Source organism: Denticeps clupeoides, chromosome 2, assembly GCF_900700375.1.
Source record: "Denticeps clupeoides chromosome 2, fDenClu1.1, whole genome shotgun sequence".
Lineage (NCBI taxonomy): Eukaryota > Metazoa > Chordata > Actinopteri > Clupeiformes > Denticipitidae > Denticeps > Denticeps clupeoides.
This window is the reverse complement of record NC_041708.1, coordinates 38,071,563-38,093,358: the sequence shown is the minus strand read 5'-3', so window position 1 is coordinate 38,093,358 and position 21,796 is coordinate 38,071,563. Positions and strand designations below refer to the sequence as shown.

The following is a 21,796-nucleotide window of genomic DNA, read 5'->3' as shown; positions in this document are numbered from 1 at the left end:
ATCCACTTCAAAATCCTGCAAAACAGTGAAAGAGTTACATTTCGTTAGAGAAGAGTTCACTCGGCACCACGTACAACTCCTACAAACATTCAAGTACCTTGTTTGAAACGTCCAGGCAGTCAGATGTCTTCTCACAGAAAACACTGAACGTCTCTGTGAAGTCCTGGTGTAGCAACTGCGCTATTTGTGTGTGGGTCCTCCCCTTGACGCCCGAAAACTCCATCTTCTTCAGTCTCTTCAGTTCCACCACAGTCTGCAGTATTCTCTGCAACAGGACAGGATTTAACGCGTGAACAATTAGTAACAAAAATCAAAAATGAACCAAGATACAGACCATGCGATCATAAAGCCTCACCTCAACAGTCTGCAGTCTTTGAACGAAGCGGTCCAGTTCAGCAAATACCATTTTGGTGGGAAAGGCCCAGGGCTTGACCTGCCTGTCGCCAGTCTGGTACTGACTGAGGCAGCCCCTGTGCTCCTCAAACACCATCTTGATGTGCTCCAGGTAGTCCAGGGCTGTCCTGACCTGAGTTAGATTTTCTAGAGTATCGCCTCTGAGGATATCCTGAGAGTTCAGCTGTTTTATAGCCTATCAAGAGGGCAACATTAGATAAATGTAAGCAATCATATTTTTTTAAAAATCATTCACAAAATGTTCATTTATCAGTGCTTTTTTAGGTATTAATGTCTGATTATTTAAATAACATAACACTTGGTTCAAATTTACTGGTCAAAATTTTACACGAATTCAATTCAAATTCAACAAACGCTATTTATCCAAGAGGGACCCTTAAAGGCACACAGGGCAGTTGAACAAGGCACGGATGAAGAAGATTCTTTAAGAACGGAATCAAGCAATTTTTTGACTGTATCGTTGTACCATACAGATAAAAGATTTATTTATTTTATATAATAAGAGAAGCTCTTGTCACGTATTACTTTACAGACAGAGGAGAATAAACCATCGTAAAAGACAACTGGATTGTGCTCCTTTGAATTCATCAACACATCAAAAAAGGGTCTGTATACCTTTGAATACACGGATAAGAAAGCCAAGGTTGTTAAGCCATTACAGGCCACTTTAATCTGATTTAAGACCCTTCATTACTGAGATCAATACTGCGATATGCGATATGATAAATGCCACTTGCTTTAGTCAATAAGAACTCACATCAGGACCAAGGTGGTGGTGCGGAGCTAGCTCGCGGCGGTCTCTCCGAATTTTAAATGGTGCTATTCTGTACGGTTTTATCTCAGAACCATCTCAGAAGTCCATGTCTACAGTCGGAAAAATTCCTCCAGCTTTGCCATCCTACTGACTTCCACGATGATCTGCGAAACAAACTATGAGCGGACTTGTGCGGTCCATGCTATGCTAAGTGCTAATCCTAGCTGGTCAAGACCTTCCTCTTTAAAGAATATTTAGATTAAATTGTAATTTTCTTGTCGAACTTGTGTACAGAATCTACAACAGAGTGAATAAAATAGATTTATTCATAGTTGGGGTCCTAGTGAACCAGAATTGATCTCTTCATCGATGGTAACTTAAGCACGTTGTAATTCGCTCTGGATAAGGGCGTCTGCCAAATGCCATAAATGTAAATGTAAATGTAAATGTCGTCTCTCCCGTACCGTGAATTGAAATAATGTTTCACACAGACCCCCCCAAAGTGAAAAATATATACGTATATACACACTAAACTAAACTATACTAACAAAAGATAAAACTTAAATACTGTACAGTATCTCTATAGGAGAAAAGTAAAACTTTTCTGTACAAAACAGGTAGAACAGGACATAACTGGACAACATCTGGGGCAGTGGTGGCCTAGTGGTTAAGGAAGCGGCCCCATAATCAGAAGGTTGCCGGTTCGAATCCCGATCCGCCAAGGTGCCACTGAGGTGCCACTGAGCAAAGCACCGTCCCCACACACTGCTCCCCGGGCGCCTGTCATGGCTGTCCACTGCTCACTCAGGGTGATGGGTTAAATGCAGAGGACAAAGTTCACTGTGTGCACCGTGTGCTGTGTATCACATGTGACAATCATTTCACTTTAACTTTAACGAAGCTGAAGCAGTGGCTACCTCACTGTTTGCTAGGATAGTTGTGCATGGTCAGTATGTCGCCAGGATGTTATGGAAAAACATTATATGTATGTTTTCTGTGTAATTGTCGGTGGGAACGAAAATTTTGGTTCCACCATGCTTGTGTGTTCAGAGAGGGGTGAGACGCGCGCAGTGTTCTTCATATTATCTGTTGTGTATATTGGTGTATTAAGGTTATTAGTTTTATGTTATGTGGTTGGTATTATGATTTGTTGTGCCGCACACACGGTTCAGAAAAGAAAGAAGAAACTTTACTCGCTGCCACATGTTAGAAGAAGCATGTGTCTTGTAGGATGAGAGGAAAGCCGCGACGCGTGTGAACGTTAGCCATTGATTGTACCCTGCTGTGTTCCCACAGAAATAAAATCTCCCTTTTTGACACCAACTGATGTGCATAGGTCATTTACAAATAAATGAAACTTTAGGAAGGCTAAGCTAATGACGGCCACGTGTGATGTGTAGTCAGTGTAAGTGATGTGTAGTTTGTACCTGTGCACATGACAGACACTTTTTAAACCAACTCGGTGTGTCTGTTTTAATCACGCTGCAATGTGGTGTAGCCTGTAGGCTAAGAAATAGTACTAAAAGTTATGTAGCTCTAATCCTCCTTTGTCCTTGCTTCTTTGCAGCGTTTATAGGCTAATACGCTAATATCTTTCTCTGGGAACTTTCTCTGCCCACTGTTCACTCAGGGTGATGGGATAAATGCAGAGGACAAATTTCACTGTGTGCACCGTGTGCTGTGTGACATTCACTTCACTTTACTTTACTTACTTTAATTGTTGTCCCCTTTTGTCAAGGATCCATATTATAAATAACTTTTTTTTGAGAACCATGACCTTAATGACTGAGAACCATCACACAAATTCATGATGTGGTTAATTTTCTTTTATTAGCTGCTCTGTTAGCACTTTTACTTGACATTTTTATTTCGCATTTCTGTGTCTGTGTATGTTCGTTGCTGACTGGCCTTCTGTGTTTCCTCAGAAAACAACTCGACTAACCGATCCGCTACTCATCCCGCACTTCCTTTTGGCTTCTCGCTCTCGCATTTGGCTATTTGCCTGTCTTTCATTTTGGAGCTCATGTTCAAGCGCTTCTCTTAGCTGTTGCTCTTTGCTTAATTGCTCCTCAAAATTGACCCACACTTCGTCCAGTCTATTCTCGTAATCCGTAAGCATCTTTTGCAGCCGAGTAATTTCTCCAAGGCACCTTTTGGCTTCTTGCTCTTGCTTTTGGGTATTTGCCTGTTTTTCATTTTGGAGCTCATGTTTAAGCGATTCTCTTAACTGTCGCTCTTCCTATAATTGGTCCTTAAGATTGTTATTGAAATTTCTGAGCATTTCTAGTTTAGCCACTGTAATTTCATAGTCCACCGGGGTTTTTTGATTCTGCTCATCAAGGCCTTTTTTAAGATGAGCAGTATAGGCCTGCTGTTCCTCCAGTATAAGCCTACAATCCCCAAGCTCCTTGTGCAGCCAAATTATTTCTTCCTCAAGGCACCTTTTGGCTTCTTTCTCTTTCTTTTTGGTGGTTGCATTTCTTTCACTTCGGACCTCATGTTCAAGCATTTCTCTTAACTCTTGCTCTTCCTTTAATCGATCCTTAAGATTGTGATTGAGATCTCTGAGCTTTTCTAGTTTGGCCAATGTGAGTTCATGGTCCACCATTTTTTTTTTATACTGCTCATCAAGACCTTTTTTAATACGAGCAGTATAGGCCTGCTGTTCCTCCAGTCTATGCCTACAATCCTCAAGCTCCTTGTGCAGCAGAGTATTTTCTTCCTCAAGGCACCTTTTGGCTTCTTTCTCTTGCTTTTGGGTATTTGCATGTCTTTCATTTTGGAGCTCATATTCAAGCGCTTCTCTTAGCTGTTGCTCTCCCTTTAATTGACCCTTAAGATTGTGATTGAGATCTCTGAGCTTTTCTATTTTGGCAAACGTGAGTTCATGGTCCACCAGTTTTTTTTGATACTGCACATCAAGGGCCTTTTTAATACGAACAGTATAGTCCTGCTGTTCCTCCAGTCTATGCATACAATCCTCAAGCTCCTTGTGCAGCAGAATAATATCTTGTTCGTGGCACCTTTCGGCTTCTTGCTCTCGTTCTCGCATTTGGCTATTTGCCTGTCTTTCATTTTGGAGCTCATGTTCAAGCGCTTCTCTTAGCTGTTGCTCTTCAGTTAATTGATCCTTCAAATCCACAATATTCTTGTGCAGCATTCTTTTTCTGAGGGACCTTTTGGCTTCCAGCTCTACATCCAGCATTTGGGTATTTGCCTGTCTTTCATTTTGGAGCTCATGTTCAAGGCCTTCTCTTAGCTGTTGCTCTTCCTTTAATCGATCTTTAAGATTGTGATTGAGATCTCTGAGCTTTTCTAGTTTGGCCAATGTGAGTTCATGGTCCACCAGTTTTTTTTGATACTGCTCATTAAGGCCTGTAAGACTAGCAGTACAGTCCTGCTGTTCCTCCAGTCTATGCCTACAATCCTCAAGCTCCTTGTGCAGCAGAATAATATCTTGTTGGCGGCACCTTTCGGCTTCTTGCTCTCGTTCTCGCATTTGGCTATTTGCCTGTCTTTCATTTTGGAGCTCATATTCAAGCTCTTCTCTTCGCTGTTGCTCTTTAAGATCGACCTGAACTTCCGGTCTATGCTCGAAATTTTCCTCTTGGATGCACCTTTTGTCTTCCAGCTCTCTTTGGAGCTCTTCTCTTTTAGGAATCTCATTGTCTTCTGTGTCTTTTTGGGTGCGCAATTTTTTTTTTATTTTGGCTGAAAATTTACTCAAGCTACTGAACTTGAGCGGCCGTTTGTCTTTCAGTACAGCTTTGGGTTTTTTTCTCTTTGACTCATTCATTTCTGTATTTAACATACTGCTATCGGTTTGGGACATATTGAAGAATCTCCACCCATCAAAGGTTTTGTGTTCTTAAATATGCAACATTGTTAAAGAAGTTACTTCATAATGATGAGGTCAGAGTAATAAGAACATTCCTTCTCCATTCATTGGCCAAAATTAGTCTCACCACTTCTTCAGCATTCCAATAACTTCTTTATGAAGTAAAAAACAAAAGTACTAAGATTGGAACCACTGCTTACAGTAAAGCTCTCCAAAGGAAGAGTTCTGAGAATCTTCCAAATGCTTTAAACAACTATTATGTGTTACTGGAATACAGCACCCTTAGTGTATCCATTGCCATTTGCACTGCACATTGTCTTGTCTTGTTGAGTTGTTTCTGTTTGCACTTGTCTGCTCTGACCTGTCCATTAGCATTTACATTGTCAGCAGTAGCATTAATCTGAGTAATAAACTGATGATTGATGAATTTGGTGAGCAAGAAGTTAACCCTGCTTAATTACAGATTAATTACATTGGATTTTAAACAATGATTCTGCTGCCTTTTGGTAAGTAAATCCTCGAAAGGTTAAAAAATGATTTCACCTCTAATGTCACAGAGACATCAAAAGTGTTGTTATAGGATCGACATATGACGATTGATCAGCCCACAGAAAAGAGAATATACTTTTTAACAAATAAATTTAATGCAGTTGTGGATAGCAGTATAAATCGAATGGACTTGTCAGACCATGCACCAGTCGAAATCTGTGTACATATACAGAGGAAGATGGAGAACGAATGCTTCTCTATTAAAAGACAAAATATTTTAAAATGATTTGGCATAGGATCTATCATCATTCTTTGAGATTAATCTGGGATAATCACAGATAATCTGGGAGTGGTCTGGGTGGCATCAAAGGCATATATTAGGGTCAAAATGATTGCACATAATTTTCCTCGAAAAGGAAAAAAGAACACGCCCATGTTATAAGAAAATTGGAAGCAGAATTTGACGAAATGGAACATTATTCTGATTATTTATTCAATCATATTTGCAAATGTAAATGTAAAATACCTTAAATATTTAATAAGAAAGCTGACTATGCTCTGTTTAGACTTAAAAAAACATTTTATGAGTCGGTAAACGGTAGACTCTTGGCAAGGCAGATAAAAGAACAAAGTTCTGCTCATTTAATTCCTGCAATAAGAACAGGAAGCTCATTGGAAGCATCCTGCAATACAATCTTTAATAAAGAACTTCTTCTTTATGAATATAACTCTTCCAACTCTATGACCTGAACAGATAGCAATTCCTGATAGGCCAGTGTCCCAGAGGTGAGAAAGGCCATACAATCTCTGAAAACAGGAAAATCACCTGGACCAGATGGGTTCCAAGATGAATATTATAAAGATTACATAGACATAATTACTGGTAGAATTTTACCCAATGTATATAAAGAGGCTTTTCAGACTGGTGCAATGCCACTCTCAATGAATGAGGCCCTTTTTTCATTGATACCTAATACAGGCAGGGACCTCACAGATACTGCTAATTACAGACCAATTACTTTAATTAATGTAGATAGCAAGATACTGGCCAAAGTGTTATCCCTACTGTAATCAGAAGGTTGCCGGTTTGAATCCCGAGGTGCCACCTACATACCGATGTGTGTTTTTCACATTGCTGAACCCAGAGCTTTGAACAGCTGGGGTCTGTAGGCGTCTACGTTTATGATTGAAAGACTCAGAGGATCTACTGCTCTTAGCATAAAGAACTATTGCAGAGATGAGAAGCTCTATGTCTACATTCCTTCTGAAAATGCTATTAAAAGAGAAAAGACACTTTTCACCAATAACAGTAAGTACTTTTAATGTTTAATTCCTAAAATTCAACAGAAATAAACATATAAACTTGTATATCACTGCTAGGTACATAGAATGTTCGTCTAAGTTTTATTTTCTCTGTAGTTTGATCATTGGAGCACTTCGAGGAACAATGCTATATTGACAATCCAGCGTAGTTTATGTAGCTGCGGGAAAACGCCGATTAATGCTCTGTCGGGTTTGTGAGGGAAAATGTATGGTCTGATCTTTAGTCATGGAACAGTTAGAAGACAGCTGTATCTTTTGACCTTGTTGACGTACAAAGCTGGACATAAGCTGATAAAAGGAAGTTGATCACTCTGACATCTGGTGGTGGTGTGGTGGTAAAACACTGCGCTCCATTTCACCTAGGAACTGGTCAGGTGTCTGCACTCCGTCTACTCTTACGGAAGTCCCGGCCTCTTTCTCCTATGTTCACTCTCCTATATTGACAGAATCAATTACATTCATTACAACATGCAGCGCTTATCAAACTTCACAAGAGACGGGTTTGAAGCTGTACATGAACAACTTGAAGCCACCTCACTTCCAGAACCGCATCACTGTTGATATGCTCTTAGCAGAGAAAAGTGGAATTTGCTCAATTTTCGCTGACCAATGCTGCTCCCTTATCCCCAATAACTGGGCTCCCCTGGGGAAGCTGACCTCAGAACCCTCAGTGCTAAATTGAAAGAACTCTACAATATGTTTGGGAAATATAAAGCTGTCTAGCCCTTGCTGTATTCTCCTCTGTTTTAATTCTCTGTGGATGTTGTTGCATCCCCTGTCTTAGAGAATTGTTAGTCAGGATTACTGATAACGTCATAGATGAAAAAGTTCCTCACCTATTCTTAACAGAACCCCAACAGACCCCAGACCCCTGATCCACGCTAAGAACGAAGGCCTGATCTCTCCGCACAATATGACATATTGTTTCATTTGATAGGTCGTACGGTCCGCCAACAAATCGGGTTCAAAGTGTAAAAAGTACGGCTTACTATTGTGCAGAGAAAGAGGGGTTCAGATCCCTGTGACCAGCCGTAAAAGCTAGTGACACGGGAGTCGAGGTGAGGCCACACAATCTGACATATTCAATGTGTCGCTACCCCCAACAGGGGTTTTTCAGGTCAGAAAAACCTGAAAATTTAGGAAAAAAGCAAACAAGGCCATGTCATGCATTTGTGACTGCAACGCTAAGACCTTGAAATGCACAAAAAAAAGAGAGGGACGCCCCTCTCTGCTAATTTTTAAACATGTTCCAAACGTCTCCAAATTTAACATGACACATCTTGGCCACGACCTGTTTGCATTTTTGATATTAGCATGCTAACATTAGCATGCTAACATGCAAATTTTTAAACATGCTCCAAACGTCACCAAATTTAACGTGAGGCATCTTGGCCATGCGCTGTTAGCATTTTTCATATTAGCATGCTAGCATTTGCATGCTAACATGCAAATTTTTAAACATGCTCCAAACATCACCAAATTTAATGTCACGCATGTTGGCCACGCCCTGTTAGCATTTTTAATGTTAACATGCTAGCATTAACATTCTCTATTACAACACAACATACTTCTCTAATGATAATCGTAGCTGAACACAGGCATAGCTGACAATAATTAACATAGGCCAAAATAGGTCAAACAAAGTGTGACAGTAACCACAAAAACATGACCTTGTGATATGTGAAAACATTTGAATAACTTAATAAATTTACAGATTCACAACTTATTATATTATAAAGTTTTAATATTTTATATTCAGAAATACAATTAGAAAAATATAGAAAGTCCACAAAACTGCAAACTGTTCTTTATTTCAAGTAGAAAACAGTAAATTAGAGTAAAGTTTTTGGGGGGTTTTCACAGACTGGGTCACATTTTTAAGATAATTTTTTTATAGATGAATTAATATTGTTTTCACGTCCCCGTCTAGGGTTTGGGAAACATGACAACAAAAGAGGAGAATATGTGCGGTGGGAATACACAGGTACCTGGCCCAAGTGAGCGGTGAACAACAATCTAAACCTGAAGTGCTATATACAACAACACAACAATCCACAGGAGGACAACACACCTTGAAAGGAGAGACTATACAAATACACAACAAAGCCACAACTAACCACACTAATGAGCCTGGACTGGTGGTTGGAATGGTCCTTAAGAGCTCCCTCCCTGTGCCTGATTGGATGCCAGTTGACGAGGGAATCGGTGGGCGGAACCATAATCCCAATCTCCGCCCAGCAGACAGAATAAAAGGGAAACGCACATATACAAAGCACATTCTATGGCCCAGCTGTAATAGAACTATAATATAGACTGGAAAATATTTTCTGAACATAAGAGGTTGTGTGTATGTGTGCGTCAGTTTAAAGTGGAAAGTCCCTGAGTGTTCAGGTGTCTGATGGTCTGAGGGATGAAGCTGTTGGACAGTCTGGCAGTGAGGGCCTAAATGCTTCCATACTTTTTTTCCAATAGTAGGAGGATGAAGAGTGCATGTGAGGGGTGTTTAGAGTCCTTCACAAGGCTGCTGGCTTTCCTGATGCAGTGTCTTGCTCAGGGACACGGTGGTAGTAAGTGGGGTTTGAACCTGTTACAGTTTGTGGTCTTCTGGTTTATATGCGAGTGTGTTATCCACTAGGCTACTTACACCCTCTGTTTCATCTGAACTGGAGGACTTAACATCAAGAGAATAATACAGAATTTGGAAAAAGTGACATTGCTGACTAATGACGTCATCATGACGATAATCATGACACCACTCTGATATTTTATTTGATATTAATCACTGTAATATAAATAAGAATTATTCTAATTACAAAAACAGTTATGAAAAGTGAATGAAAATTAAAAGTGGATGTTTTTAATTCATCATGAAACACGTTTTAATCTCCAGGAGAAAAACAACTTCCAAACAACAATATAAGCATAAATACATAATGACTGTAATATTCTGATGTATCATCATGTTTCTTCCAGTCTGCAGTGCTGTAAACTCTCAGCTGGTTGCTGTTCAGTTCTGTCTTCAGCTCTCAGATCAAACTCCTCACGTCTGAGACTCCTGGACCTGAGTAGCAATAATCTGCAGGATTCAGGAGTGGAACTTCTCTCTACAGCACTGGAGGATCCACACTGTAAACTGGAGGATCTACAGTGAGTGTTGATATCAGGACTGAAGAATAATTACAGGTGTTTATGTGTGTGTGTGTGTGTGTGTTTAATATTTACTAATAAATTCATATTATTAAACCAAGTATTATGTCCTGATCAGTAGAGAGCAACAAAGATCCGGTCTAACTGGAACACATTTAGATGTAATGTAGCCCTTTTATATTTAATTTAGATTTAGTATAGTAGCAACACTGACTATACAGTAACAACGAAGACGGCTTCGCTGCAGCGAACTGACACAGATACGAACGGAAACAAGAACATCTTCACACTTCAAGCAGCAAACATACAGCAATGTCTTCAGCCTCGGATTAAGATCAGTTATAACATTTTCTCTTTTTGTACAAAATTAATATTTTGGGTTAGTTGTTCAAGTTGTTTGTAAGTTGTCTTTGCATTTTAACACACTAAACTATTGGACACCAAAAGCTTGAAAATAAGATATTAATGTGCCCAGTCAGTTATTGTCACGTCCCTGTCTAGGGGTCAGGAGACGCGACAACAAACGAGGGGAATGTGTGCAGTGGCAAGACACAGATACCAAACCCAAGTGAAATATTGTGCTTTTATTTACAGTGAGTAGTGAACAACCAACCAAACCTAAAGTGCTATATATAACAACAACTCAACAATCCACAGGAGGACAACACACCATGAAAGGAGAGACAAAACAACTACACAACAAAGCCACAACTAAGGCTGGTGTGGTGCTTGTAGAGGACTGAGCTGAAATGTAACTATATATGAAAAATAAAGTCCATATACGCACAGACGCTTGTTATCATCTCTGAATACTGTGAAAATTAAAGAAAATAAAATGTTGAAAATAAAAAATGTTGTAAATGATCTCAAATATTATTTGCATGTAACCACATTACCCCCCTACACAGTACCTGAAAGTGAAGATGGTACACACACACACTCACAACAAAATGTGTCACTGACAGACACCGGGGAGCATTGTGTGGGGTCAGTACTTTGCTCAGTTACACCTCAGTTACATCTCAGTGGCCCCACGGCAGATAAAGTGAAGTGATTGTCACATGTGATACACAGCAGCACAGCACACACAGTGAAATTTGTCCTCTGCATTTAAAAAATCTTCCTGAATGAACAGTGGGCAGCCATGACAGGCACCTGGAGAGCAGTGTGTGGGGACAGTGCTTTGCTCAGTGGCACTTTGGCAGGTCGGGATTCGAACCAGCAACCTTCTAACTACGGGGCCACTTCCTTAACCGCTAGGCCACCACTGCCCCAGTTAGCTTATCATTCACCACTAGACAATTCAAACCGCATTCAACAATAAGAAATATGTACCTGTCTTCCATCTAATGAAGTTAAACTACTGAAAATGGTGACGGTGAAACCGCACCTGATTCCACTCAAGAACTGGGTGGTAACGGGTTGAGTGGTGGAACCAGCTGTGCTAAATGAGGGTAAAACCAAAAACATGCAGGATTATTTTACTCCAGAACCGGTTTTGTAGACCTCAATCTAGTCTTTGTACAACTGGTACTAGTTATCTAATGAGTGCCAGACTTGGCAGGTCTAGAAGGTCATTAATGGTAATTATGTGTCCTATAAAAGTGGAAGCCATAGATGATGCTGACTGTAATGTGGCATCATGGGTTGGTGGTCAGTGGCAGTGTTGCTGTGGGGAGGTCTTGTAGGGGTTTGTATGGGAGCAGTGCTGCTGGATGTTAAAGGTGTACCAGGACCTGCTCCAGCTTCTGGTCAACCATTTCCAAGACCTGCAATGAATCCGCCTCGGGTGCCTGCCGGTCCCCCCTTTGTCCCTGGGGTGCTGCCGCCGCCTCGGGTGCCTGCCGGTCCCCCCTTTGTCCCTGGGGTGCTGCCGCCGCCTCGGGTGCCTGCCGGTCCCCCCTTTGTCCCTGGGGTGCTGCCGCCGCCTCGGGTGCCTGCCGGTCCCCCCTTTGTCCCTGGGGTGCTGCCGCCGCCTCGGGTGCCTGCCGGCCCCCCCTTTGTCCCCGGGTTTGTGCCACCTCAGGTGCCTGCCGGCCCCCCCTTTGTCCCTGGGTTTGTGCCACCACCGCTGCCGCAGGTGCCCGCCCGCCCCCCGTTTGTCCCCGGCATGCCGCCTCAGGTGCCCGCCCGCCCCCCGTTTGTCCCCGGCATGCCGCCTCAGGTGCCCGCCCGCCCCCCGTTTGTCCCCGGCATGCCGCCTCAGGTGCCCGCCCGCCCCCCGTTTGTCCCCGGCATGCCGCCTCAGGTGCCCGCCCGCCCCCCGTTTGTCCCCGGCATGCCGCCTCAGGTGCCCGCCAGTCCCCCGTTTGTCCCCGGGTTTGTGCCACCACCGCTGCCGCAGGTGCCCGCCAGTCCCCCCTTTGTCCCCGGGATGCCTCAGGTTCCTGCACGTCCCCCATTTGTCCCTGGGTTTGTGCCACCACCACTGCCTCAGGTGCCTGCCAGTCCCCCCTTTGTCCCTGGGATGCCTCAGGTTCCTGCACGTCCCCCATTTGCTCCTTCGCCTCAGGGAACAGGGGGGCAGCTTCAAGATCCTGGAAGTGTCCAGCAGCAGCTGCTTGGCCCAGTAAAGGAGCTGACCTGGAAGTTTCCTCAGATGCCAGTAGAACCCACGTCCCCACCAGTGCAGTTCCAGCTGAGGGAGCCGGTATCGGTCAGCAGTGTGGCAGCTACCTGTGACGAGAATATGGTGCACGTGCAGGTTAAGAAGGACCTGTTTGGTTCTGGAGAGCTCATCCAGGCATCAGACATCTCACTAGGAGGCTGTGGGGTGACTGGAGAAGATTCTGTGGCTCAGCTGCTGTATTTTCAGTCCTATTTGCAGGCCTGTGGCAGCCAAGTAGTGGTGAGTTCTGGTTCCTCTTCGGTCAGGAATCTGTTGGACTTTCTCCAGTAACTCTGGCTTTTCCCCCTTCAAACACAGATGACCAACGATTCCCTGGTTTATTCCTTTTCTCTGACCTACATCCCAAGAGCCATTTCTGACTCTTCTGCTCCAATAGTCAGAACCAGTGGTGCTGTAATTAGGATTGAATGCCACTATTTGAGGTGAGCTCTAGCTGATCTGCTCTCCCATGTCTCTCTGTATTTAGATGCTTTTTGATATCGGTTTCTTCTTGCATGTGACCAGGCTTCACAATGTGAGTAGCAATGCCCTGCAGCCTGCCTGGGTCCCATATGCTGCTACTAAAACTGCAGAGGAGCTGCTGGTCTTCTCTCTCAAGCTCATGACTGGTAGGTACAGTTGTGGTCCACTGTTCCACTGTGTTGGCTGTTCCTAACATTTGCGTTTCTCTTCAGATGATTGGAAGTTTGAGAGGCCTTCCAACGTCTATTACATGGGAGATCTGATCCATTTTGAGGCTTCTGTCAAGCAGTACAACCATGTCCCCCTCCGGGTGTTTGTTGATACCTGTGTGGTCACCGCTGTCCCTGATGCAGCTGCTGCTCCCAGTTATCTCTTCATTCAGAACCATGGGTGAGGAGCAGCTTCGTTTCTTTATGGCTTTGTTTACGATGTGCTGTAGTCTCATGTTGCTCTCCTTTTTATTATAGATGTCTGGTTGATTCCAAGCTCACTGGCTCATCTTCTCGCTTCCTGCCCCGTACACAGGATTTCAAGCTCCAGTTCCAGCTGGAGGCTTTCAGGTTTCAGCAGGGGGACACTGGCTCTGTACGTGTCTCAAGCTAGCCCTTCGCTCTCATGGTTCCACCACCTTGGTATGGTGGCTGATAGTCCGTATCTCTCTTGTTCCAGCTGTTCATCACTTGTTTGCTGAAGGCAACAGCGGCTGCTTCCCCGACTGATGCTGAGCACAAGGCCTGTTCTTTTGTAGGACACAAGTAGGTCTGGACTAGACGGCTACATTACAAACATCCACATGTACTTTTTATTCAGGCCCTGATCTTTCTATGAAGGTGGGCTGGTGCAGGTGGAGAGGACCAACTGTGTAGCTGCTGTGATGGTTCTTGTGGGTCGAGGAAGGCAAGAGAGCTGACCTCTGTCTCAGGTATGTGGACATTTTTAGGCTCTTTATCTGTTTGTGCTGATTTTATAAATTTTTTTTAATCCTGTTCCTTTTCCTTTCAGATTCTGGATGGGAGAAAGAAATATCTTTGGGACCGTTGTTCATCCGGGGTTGACCAGCCTGTGTCTCTTTATGACGTTCTCTTTTTAATGGCAAAATAAATGCTGAAATGGATTGTCGTGTGTAAAGAAGTCCTGTCTCTCCTTTTCAAGCATGCACCATTTACAACTACAGGTCCTCTTTACTAAATACACTTCAGATTGGGGGGGGGTCTGAGGAACCAGGCATCTGTAACAATTTATTCTAATACATGTTTGGAGATGGCGTTCTGATTCATGAAGTGGTCATTTTTAGTTAATTGGTCTTACGCCCCCTCCCCAGAGGTTCCTATTCCTGTGTCCACAGTACATATCTGAACTGTCCCTCACATGGACCCCCTTCATGTGTAAGTGCCACTGAGCAAAGCACAGTCCCCACACACTGCTCCCCCGGCGCCTGTCATGGCTGCCCAATTGCTCACTCTGGGTGATGGGTTAAATGCAGAGGACAAATTTCACTGTGTGCATTGTGTGCTGTGCTACTGTGTAACATGTGACAATCAATACACATTAAGTGGCGCTATAACTCTGGTCTCACCCAGAATGCTTCTTGTCTAGTTCTGTATTAAACCAAGCAAACACGTTCTCTTGTATTGTGACTAGAAGTGTTGCTTTATGATATTCTACTTTTTTTTTTTTTTTTTTTTTTTGTAGAATCTCATATTACTATTACTAAATAGTATTACTAAAAATCCCATTTGCTGTACACGTGGTACAAAAAAAAAAATCAGTTCTGGACTAGTTGTAGAAAGTAACCACTGGGTTTCCGTGTGGATACAAGGCCAGATTTAATAGAAATTTAACCATGTAAAGACTAACATTTTGTCTAGATGGGCCTTTGTGATGCCCATACTCATTTTAGTCTGAACATTTTAGTCAGGATTATCTGTGACTTTTTGTCAATGAAAATAGTCTTTTAGTCTCATAGACTCAAGAATACTTTATATCTTTTCGTGTGGTCGCGTTTTGTGTAGGAAAGAATGTGTAGGCCTGGACACTCCACGTGTTTCACCTTAGGTCTAGGAACAGTCAGAAAGCAACGGTATCTCACGTTAAACTTTGAATGTACAAGGCTGAGACGTTTTCCAAACATAGCGTGTTATGTTGGACACAAGAGAGATTCTGGTGTCCTTGTCCAGGCGCCCATGACGAAGTTGGCATGATTCTGCTGTCCTGCGTTATAAATATGCTTTTGAACTTACTAACAGTGAGACTTCTCTTGCGAGTCCCCCCGTGTACGGTAAATTAAACTTGGAAAATCAACTCAGTTGACATTCCCAAAAAAAATTCTACTTGTGTCATTCAACACATTCTGTTTTCTGCTCCACTTCATTTTAGTCTTATTGTCTCAACCATCTGTTAACCCACCACCATCAATCTATGACCCACCATAAGCATTCTGAAATCGGGGAAGTGACGTCATCTGTTCGACCGGATGGGAGACACGGGAAACAGAAAAATTGCATTTAAATTAATGCAATTAAACAAGAGGAAATAACATCTAATTTACATTTACTCTTGTTTTTATTCATCAGACAATATTACATGATATATTTTGTTATAAATGGCAGCCTTCTGATTTCTCTCATACTTTCTTTGTTGTTGTTTCTTTTCTGTGTCTTTGGTCACTGGGACCACACAACTTTTTCCAGCCATGAACTGCTTGTCATCAGGCAGTCGTCTCAAAATACTTTCTACAGGCAAAACATGGATGACTGCATCAAGAACAACATCCCTGAAGAAATCAAGCAACTGTGAGAGGAACCACTACTCTTCAGGTCAGCACCGGATCACCCGTAGTCAGGCCTCAGTCATAGCCTTAAATACACCCAGGAATTGTCGTGGTAGTGTGGTCACTGCAGAGAACATTATTTGGAGTCTCATGATGTTACATGGCTTCAGGTGAGATGTCCCATCCATATCCAAGTGGTGTGTACAGAATTAATAAGTGAAGGCTGTACACATAGGACAATATGAATTATTGCAGTGTTGTATATAACACTTGTCCTCTTCAGCACACAAGGATAAACTCCACCAAAAATTTCTGGAGAAAAGACCTCGGGAAAGAGTGGGTCCAAGGGTGGTACTAGGGTGGTAGTAGCCTAGTGGGTAACACACTCGCCTATGAACCAGAAGACCCAGGTTCAAATCCCACTTACTACCATTGTCTCCCTGAGCAAGACACTTAACCCTGAGTTGCTCCAGGGGGGGACTGTAACTACTGATTGTAAGTCGCCCTGGATAAGGGCGTCTGATAAATGCTGTAAATGTCCGAGACGGACCCCCTTCCAGGATAGAATGAGGGTGCATTAGTTGTCAGAGCAGGCTTGACATTAATTTGGTCAAGATAGCAGTGCAATAGGTGTAAAGACAACGTTGGTATTAAAATAGTCAAAAAGTGTCCATTAGAAAGTCCATGTTTGAGGTAACTGCAACCAGTCCAAATATGGTCCACAGTGTACGTCCATTATGACGAACCTGGTCCAGCTGAAGATCCCTCTAGTGTACACAGTTATGGTGTTGGTGGGCTGTGGTGGCACTCTGGTACATTTCATGCTGGTACGTCTCAGCAGCAGCTGAGTGTCAAGAACCAGGATCTAGAGTTGCTCTGAGAAATACAGAATAAACTCAGCTGGATGGATCTGAGTGGTTATGGTAGATGCCTGGGTACATCTCAAGAGCAACAAGGACCCCAATGGTCTATCTAAGACAGCCTAGGTGAGATGATTGGTCATAGTGTATGTGAGTTTAACTGATATTGAATGGTTGGTGAAAAAAACATTTTATTTACCTCTATATTTTGGAGGAATTTCCTATATAATAATAAGAATGGTGAAAACCAGAAACCAGAGAGAGAAGTGGGATTGGAACAAAAATGAATTTGAGCTGGAACTGCATATTGTTAGAAAGTAGAAAGTGAAAAAAACCCTAACACATATAGTCACTGCTTGGGCTGATTTTTCACTAGTAAGTTTTATTATTGCCTTTTCCTGAATACTAACTACCATTTACTTGTCACACAAAGCTTATTTAAGGCCTCTCAAATGTTCATTTTCACACAGTTGGGTTGGTGAATGTGAAGTGATTCTGCTCTGTGACACCTCAGAGGATCCAGAGTCAAACCTGCAACCTCCTGATTACGAGGCTGCTTCCTTAACCGCAAAGCCACCACTACCCCACTTGGTTTGTTATTCATTCACAACAAGACAATTTAACCATGTGAAACATGTACCTGTCTGCCATCTAATGAAGTTAAACTACTGAAAATGGTGACGGTGAAACCGCACCTGATTCAACTCAAGAACTGGGTGGTAACGGGTTGAGTGGTGGAACCAGCTGTGCTAAATGAGGGTAAAACCAAAAACATGCAGGATCATTTTACTCCAGAACCGGTTTTGTAGACCTCAATCTAGTCTTTGTACAACTGGTACTAGTTATCTAATGAGTGCCAGACTTGGCAGGTCTAGAAGGTCATTAATGGTAATTATGTGTCCTATAAAAGTGGAAGCCATAGATGATGCTGACTGTAATGTGGCATCATGGGTTGGTGGTCAGTGGCAGTGTTGCTGTGGGGAGGTCTTGTAGGAGTTTGTATGGGAGCAGTGCTGCTGGATGTTAAAGGTGTACCAGGACCTGCTCCAGCTTCTGGTCAACCTCTTCCAAGACCTGCAATGAATCCACCTCGGGTGCCTGCCGGTCCCCCCTTTGTCCCTGGGGTGCTGCCACCGCCTCAGGTGCCTGCCGGTCCCCCCTTTGTCCCTGGGGTGCTGCCACCGCCTCAGGTGCCTGCCGGTCCCCCCTTTGTCCCTGGGGTGCTCCCGCCGCCTCAGGTGCCCGCCAGTCCCCCGTTTGTCCCCGGCATGCCGCCTCAGGTGCCTGCCAGTCCCCCGTTTGTCCCCGGCATGCCGCCTCAGGTGCCCGCCAGTCCCCCGTTTGTCCCCGGCATGCCGCCTCAGGTGCCCGCCAGTCCCCCGCTTGTCCCCGGGTTTGTGCCACCACCGCTGCCGCAGGTGCCCGCCAGTCCCCCCTTTGTCCCCGGGTTTGTGCCACCACCGCTGCCGCAGGTGCCCGCCAGTCCCCCCTTTGTCCCCGGGTTTGTGCCACCACCGCTGCCTCAGGTTCCTGCACGTCCCCCATTTGTCCCCGGGATGCCTCAGGTTCCTGCACGTCCCCCATTTGTCCCCGGGATGCCTCAGGTTCCTGCACGTCCCCCATTTGTCCCTGGGTTTGTGCCACCACCGCTGCCTCAGGTGCCTGCCGGTCCCCCCTTTGTCCCTGGGGTGCTGCCACCGCCTCAGGTGCCTGCCCGCCCCCCGTTTGTCCCCGGCATGCCGCCTCATGTGCCTGCCAGTCCCCCCTTTGTCCCTGGGATGCCTCAGGTTCCTGCACGTCCCCCATTTGCTCCTTCGCCTCAGGGAACAGGTGGGCAGCTTCAAGATCCTGGAAGTGTCCAGCAGCAGCTGCTTGGCCCAGTAAAGGAGCTGACCTGGAAGTTTCCTCAGATGCCAGTAGAACCCACGTCCCCCCCAGTGCAGTTCCAGCTGAGGGAGCCGGTATCGGTCAGCAGTGTGGCAGCTACCTGTGACGAGAATATGGTGCACGTGCAGGTTAAGAAGGACCTGTTTGGTTCTGGAGAGCTCATCCAGGCATCAGACATCTCACTAGGAGGCTGTGGGGTGACTGGAGAAGATTCTGTGGCTCAGCTGCTGTATTTTCAGTCCTATTTGCAGGCCTGTGGGAGCCAAGTAGTGGTGAGTTCTGGTTCCTCTTCGGTCAGGAATCTGTTGGACTTTCTCCAGTAACTCTGGCTTTTTCCCCCTTCAAACACAGATGACCAACGATTCCCTGGTTTATTCCTTTTCTCTGACCTACATCCCAAGAGCCATTTCTGACTCTTCTGCTCCAATAGTCAGAACCAGTGGTGCTGTAATTAGGATTGAATGCCACTATTTGAGGTGAGCTCTAGCTGATCTGCTCTCCCATGTCTCTCTGTATTTAGATGCTTTTTGATATCGGTTTCTTCTTGCACGTGACCAGGCTTCACAATGTGAGTAGCAATGCCCTGCAGCCTGCCTGGATCCCATATGCTGCTACTAAAACTGCAGAGGAGCTGCTGGTCTTCTCTCTCAAGCTCATGACTGGTAGGTACAGTTGTGGTCCACTGTTTCACTGTGTTGGCTGTTCCTAACATTTGCTTTTGTCTTCAGATGATTGGAAGTTTGAGAGGCCTTCCAACGTCTATTACATGGGAGATCTGATCCATTTTGAGGCTTCTGTCAAGCAGTACAACCATGTCCCCCTCCGGGTGTTTGTTGATACCTGTGTGGTCACCGCTGTCCCTGATGCAGCTGCTGCTCCCAGTTATCTCTTCATTCAGAACCATGGGTGAGGAGCAGCTTCATTTCTTTATGGCTTTGTTTTACGATGTGCTGTAGTCTCATGTTGCTCTCCTTTTTATTATAGATGTCTGGTTGATTCCAAGCTCACTGGCTCATCTTCTCGCTTCCTGCCCCGTACACAGGATTTCAAGCTCCAGTTCCAGCTGGAGGCTTTCAGGTTTCAGCAGGGGGACACCGGCTCTGTACGTGTCTCAAGCTAGCCCTTCGCTCTCATGGTTCCACCTTGGCATGGTGGCTGACCGTCCGTATCTCTCTTGTTCCAGCTGTTCATCACTTGCTTGCTGAAGGCAACAGCGGCTGCTTCCCCGACTGATGCTGAGCACAAAGCCTGTTCTTTTGTAGGACACAAGTAGGTCTGGACTAGACGGCTGCATTACAAACATCCACATGTACTTTTTATTCAGGCCCTGATCTTTCTATGAAGGTGGGCTGGTGCAGGTGGAGAGGACCAACTGTGTAGCTGCTGTGATGGTTCTTGTGGGTCGAGGAAGGCAAGAGAGCTGACCTCTGTCTCAGGTATGTGGACATTTTTAGGCTCTTTATCTGTTTGCGCTGATTTTATACATTTTTAATCCTTTTCCTCTTCCTTTCAGATTCTGGATGGGAGAAAGAAATCTCTTTGGGACCGTTGTTCATCCGGGGTTGACCAGCCTGTGTCTCTTTATGACGTTCTCTTTTTAATGGCAAAATAAATGCTGAAATGGATTGTCGTGTGTAAAGAAGTCCTGTCTCTCCTTTTCAAGCATGCACCATTTACAACTACAGGTCCTCTTTACTAAATACACTTCAGATTGGGGGGGGGTCTGAGGAACCAGGCATCTGTAACAGTTTATTCTAATACATGTTTGGAGATGGCGTTCTGATTCATGAAGTGGTCATTTTTAGTTAATTGGTCTTACGCCCCCTCCCCAGAGGTTCCTATTCCTGTGTCCACAGTACATATCTGAACTGTCCCTCACATGGACCCCCTTCATGTGTAAGTGCCACTGAGCAAAGCACAGTCCCCACACACTGCTCCCCGGGCGCCTGTCATGGCTGCCCAATTGCTCACTCTGGGTGATGGGTTAAATGCAGAGGACAAATTTCACTGTGTGCATTGTGTGCTGTGCTACTGTGTAACATGTGACAATCAATACACATTAAGTGGCGCTATAACTCTGGTCTCACCCAGAATGCTTCTTGTCTAGTTCTGTATTAAACCAAGCAAACACGTTCTCTTGTATTGTGACTAGAAGTGTTGCTTTATGAGATTCTACTTTTTTTTTTTTTTTTTTTTTTTTTTTTTTTTTTTTTTTTGTAGAATCTCATATTACTATTACTAAATAGTATTACTAAAAATCCCATTTGCTGTACACGTGGTTTAAAAAAAAAAAAATCAGTTCTGGACTAGTTGTAGAAAGTAACCACTGGGTTTCCGTGTGGATACAAGGCCAGATTTAATAGAAATTTAACCATTTAAAGACTAACATTTTGTCTAGATGGGCCTTTGTGATGCCCATACTCATTTTAGTCTGAACATTTTAGTCAGGATTATCTGTGACTTTTTGTCAATGAAAATAGTCTTTTAGTCTCATAGACTCAAGAATACTTTATATCTTTTCGTGTGGTCGCGTTTTGTGAAGAATGTGTAGGCCTGGACACTCCACGTGTTTCACCTTAGGTCTAGGAACAGTCAGAAAGCAACGGTATCTCATGTTAAACCTTGAATGTACAAGGCTGAGACGTTTTCCAAACATAGCGTGTTATGTTGGACACAAGAGAGATTCTGGTGTCCTTGTCCAGGCGCCCATGACGAAGTTGGCATGATTCTGCTGTCCTGCGTTACCCACATATAAATATGCTTTTGAACTTACTAACAGTGAGAGTTCTCTTGCGAGTCCCCCCGTGTACGGTAAATAAACTTGGAAAATCAACTCAGTTGACATTCCCAAAAAAAATTCTACTTGTGTCATTCAACACATTCTGTTTTCTGCTCCACTTCATTTTAGTCTTATTGTCTCAACCATCTGTTAACCCACCACCATCAATCTATGACCCACCATAAGCATTCTGAAATCGGAATAGTGACGTCATCTGTTCGACCGGATGGGAGACACGGGAAACAGAAAAATTGTGAAATAATGCAATAAACAAGAGGAAATAACGTCTAATTTACATTTAGTCTTGTTTTTATTCATCAGACAATATTACATGATATATTTTGTTATAAATGGCAGCCTTCTGATTTCTCTCATACTTTCTTTGTTGTTGTTTCTTTTCTGTGTCTTTGGTCACTGGGACCACACAACTTTTTCCAGCCATGA

At 43.9% G+C, this 21,796-nt stretch overlaps 1 protein-coding gene across 1 annotated transcript; it reads left to right on the top strand.

Annotated features, from left to right (window-relative positions):
* Window positions 1-12,432: 12,432 nt before the first annotated feature.
* LOC114774909 (uncharacterized) lies at window positions 12,433-20,139 on the top strand. Its single transcript, XM_028966432.1, has 16 exons — window positions 12,433-12,813; window positions 12,892-13,016; window positions 13,099-13,202; window positions 13,269-13,446; window positions 13,524-13,641; window positions 13,726-13,811; window positions 13,887-13,978; window positions 14,378-14,400; window positions 18,510-18,845; window positions 18,925-19,049; window positions 19,132-19,235; window positions 19,302-19,479; window positions 19,558-19,675; window positions 19,757-19,842; window positions 19,918-20,009; window positions 20,087-20,139. Exons 1-16 carry the CDS (start codon window positions 12,433-12,435, stop codon window positions 20,137-20,139), a joined length of 2,199 nt encoding a protein of 732 aa, XP_028822265.1.
* The last annotated feature ends 1,657 nt before the right edge of the window (window positions 20,140-21,796 follow it).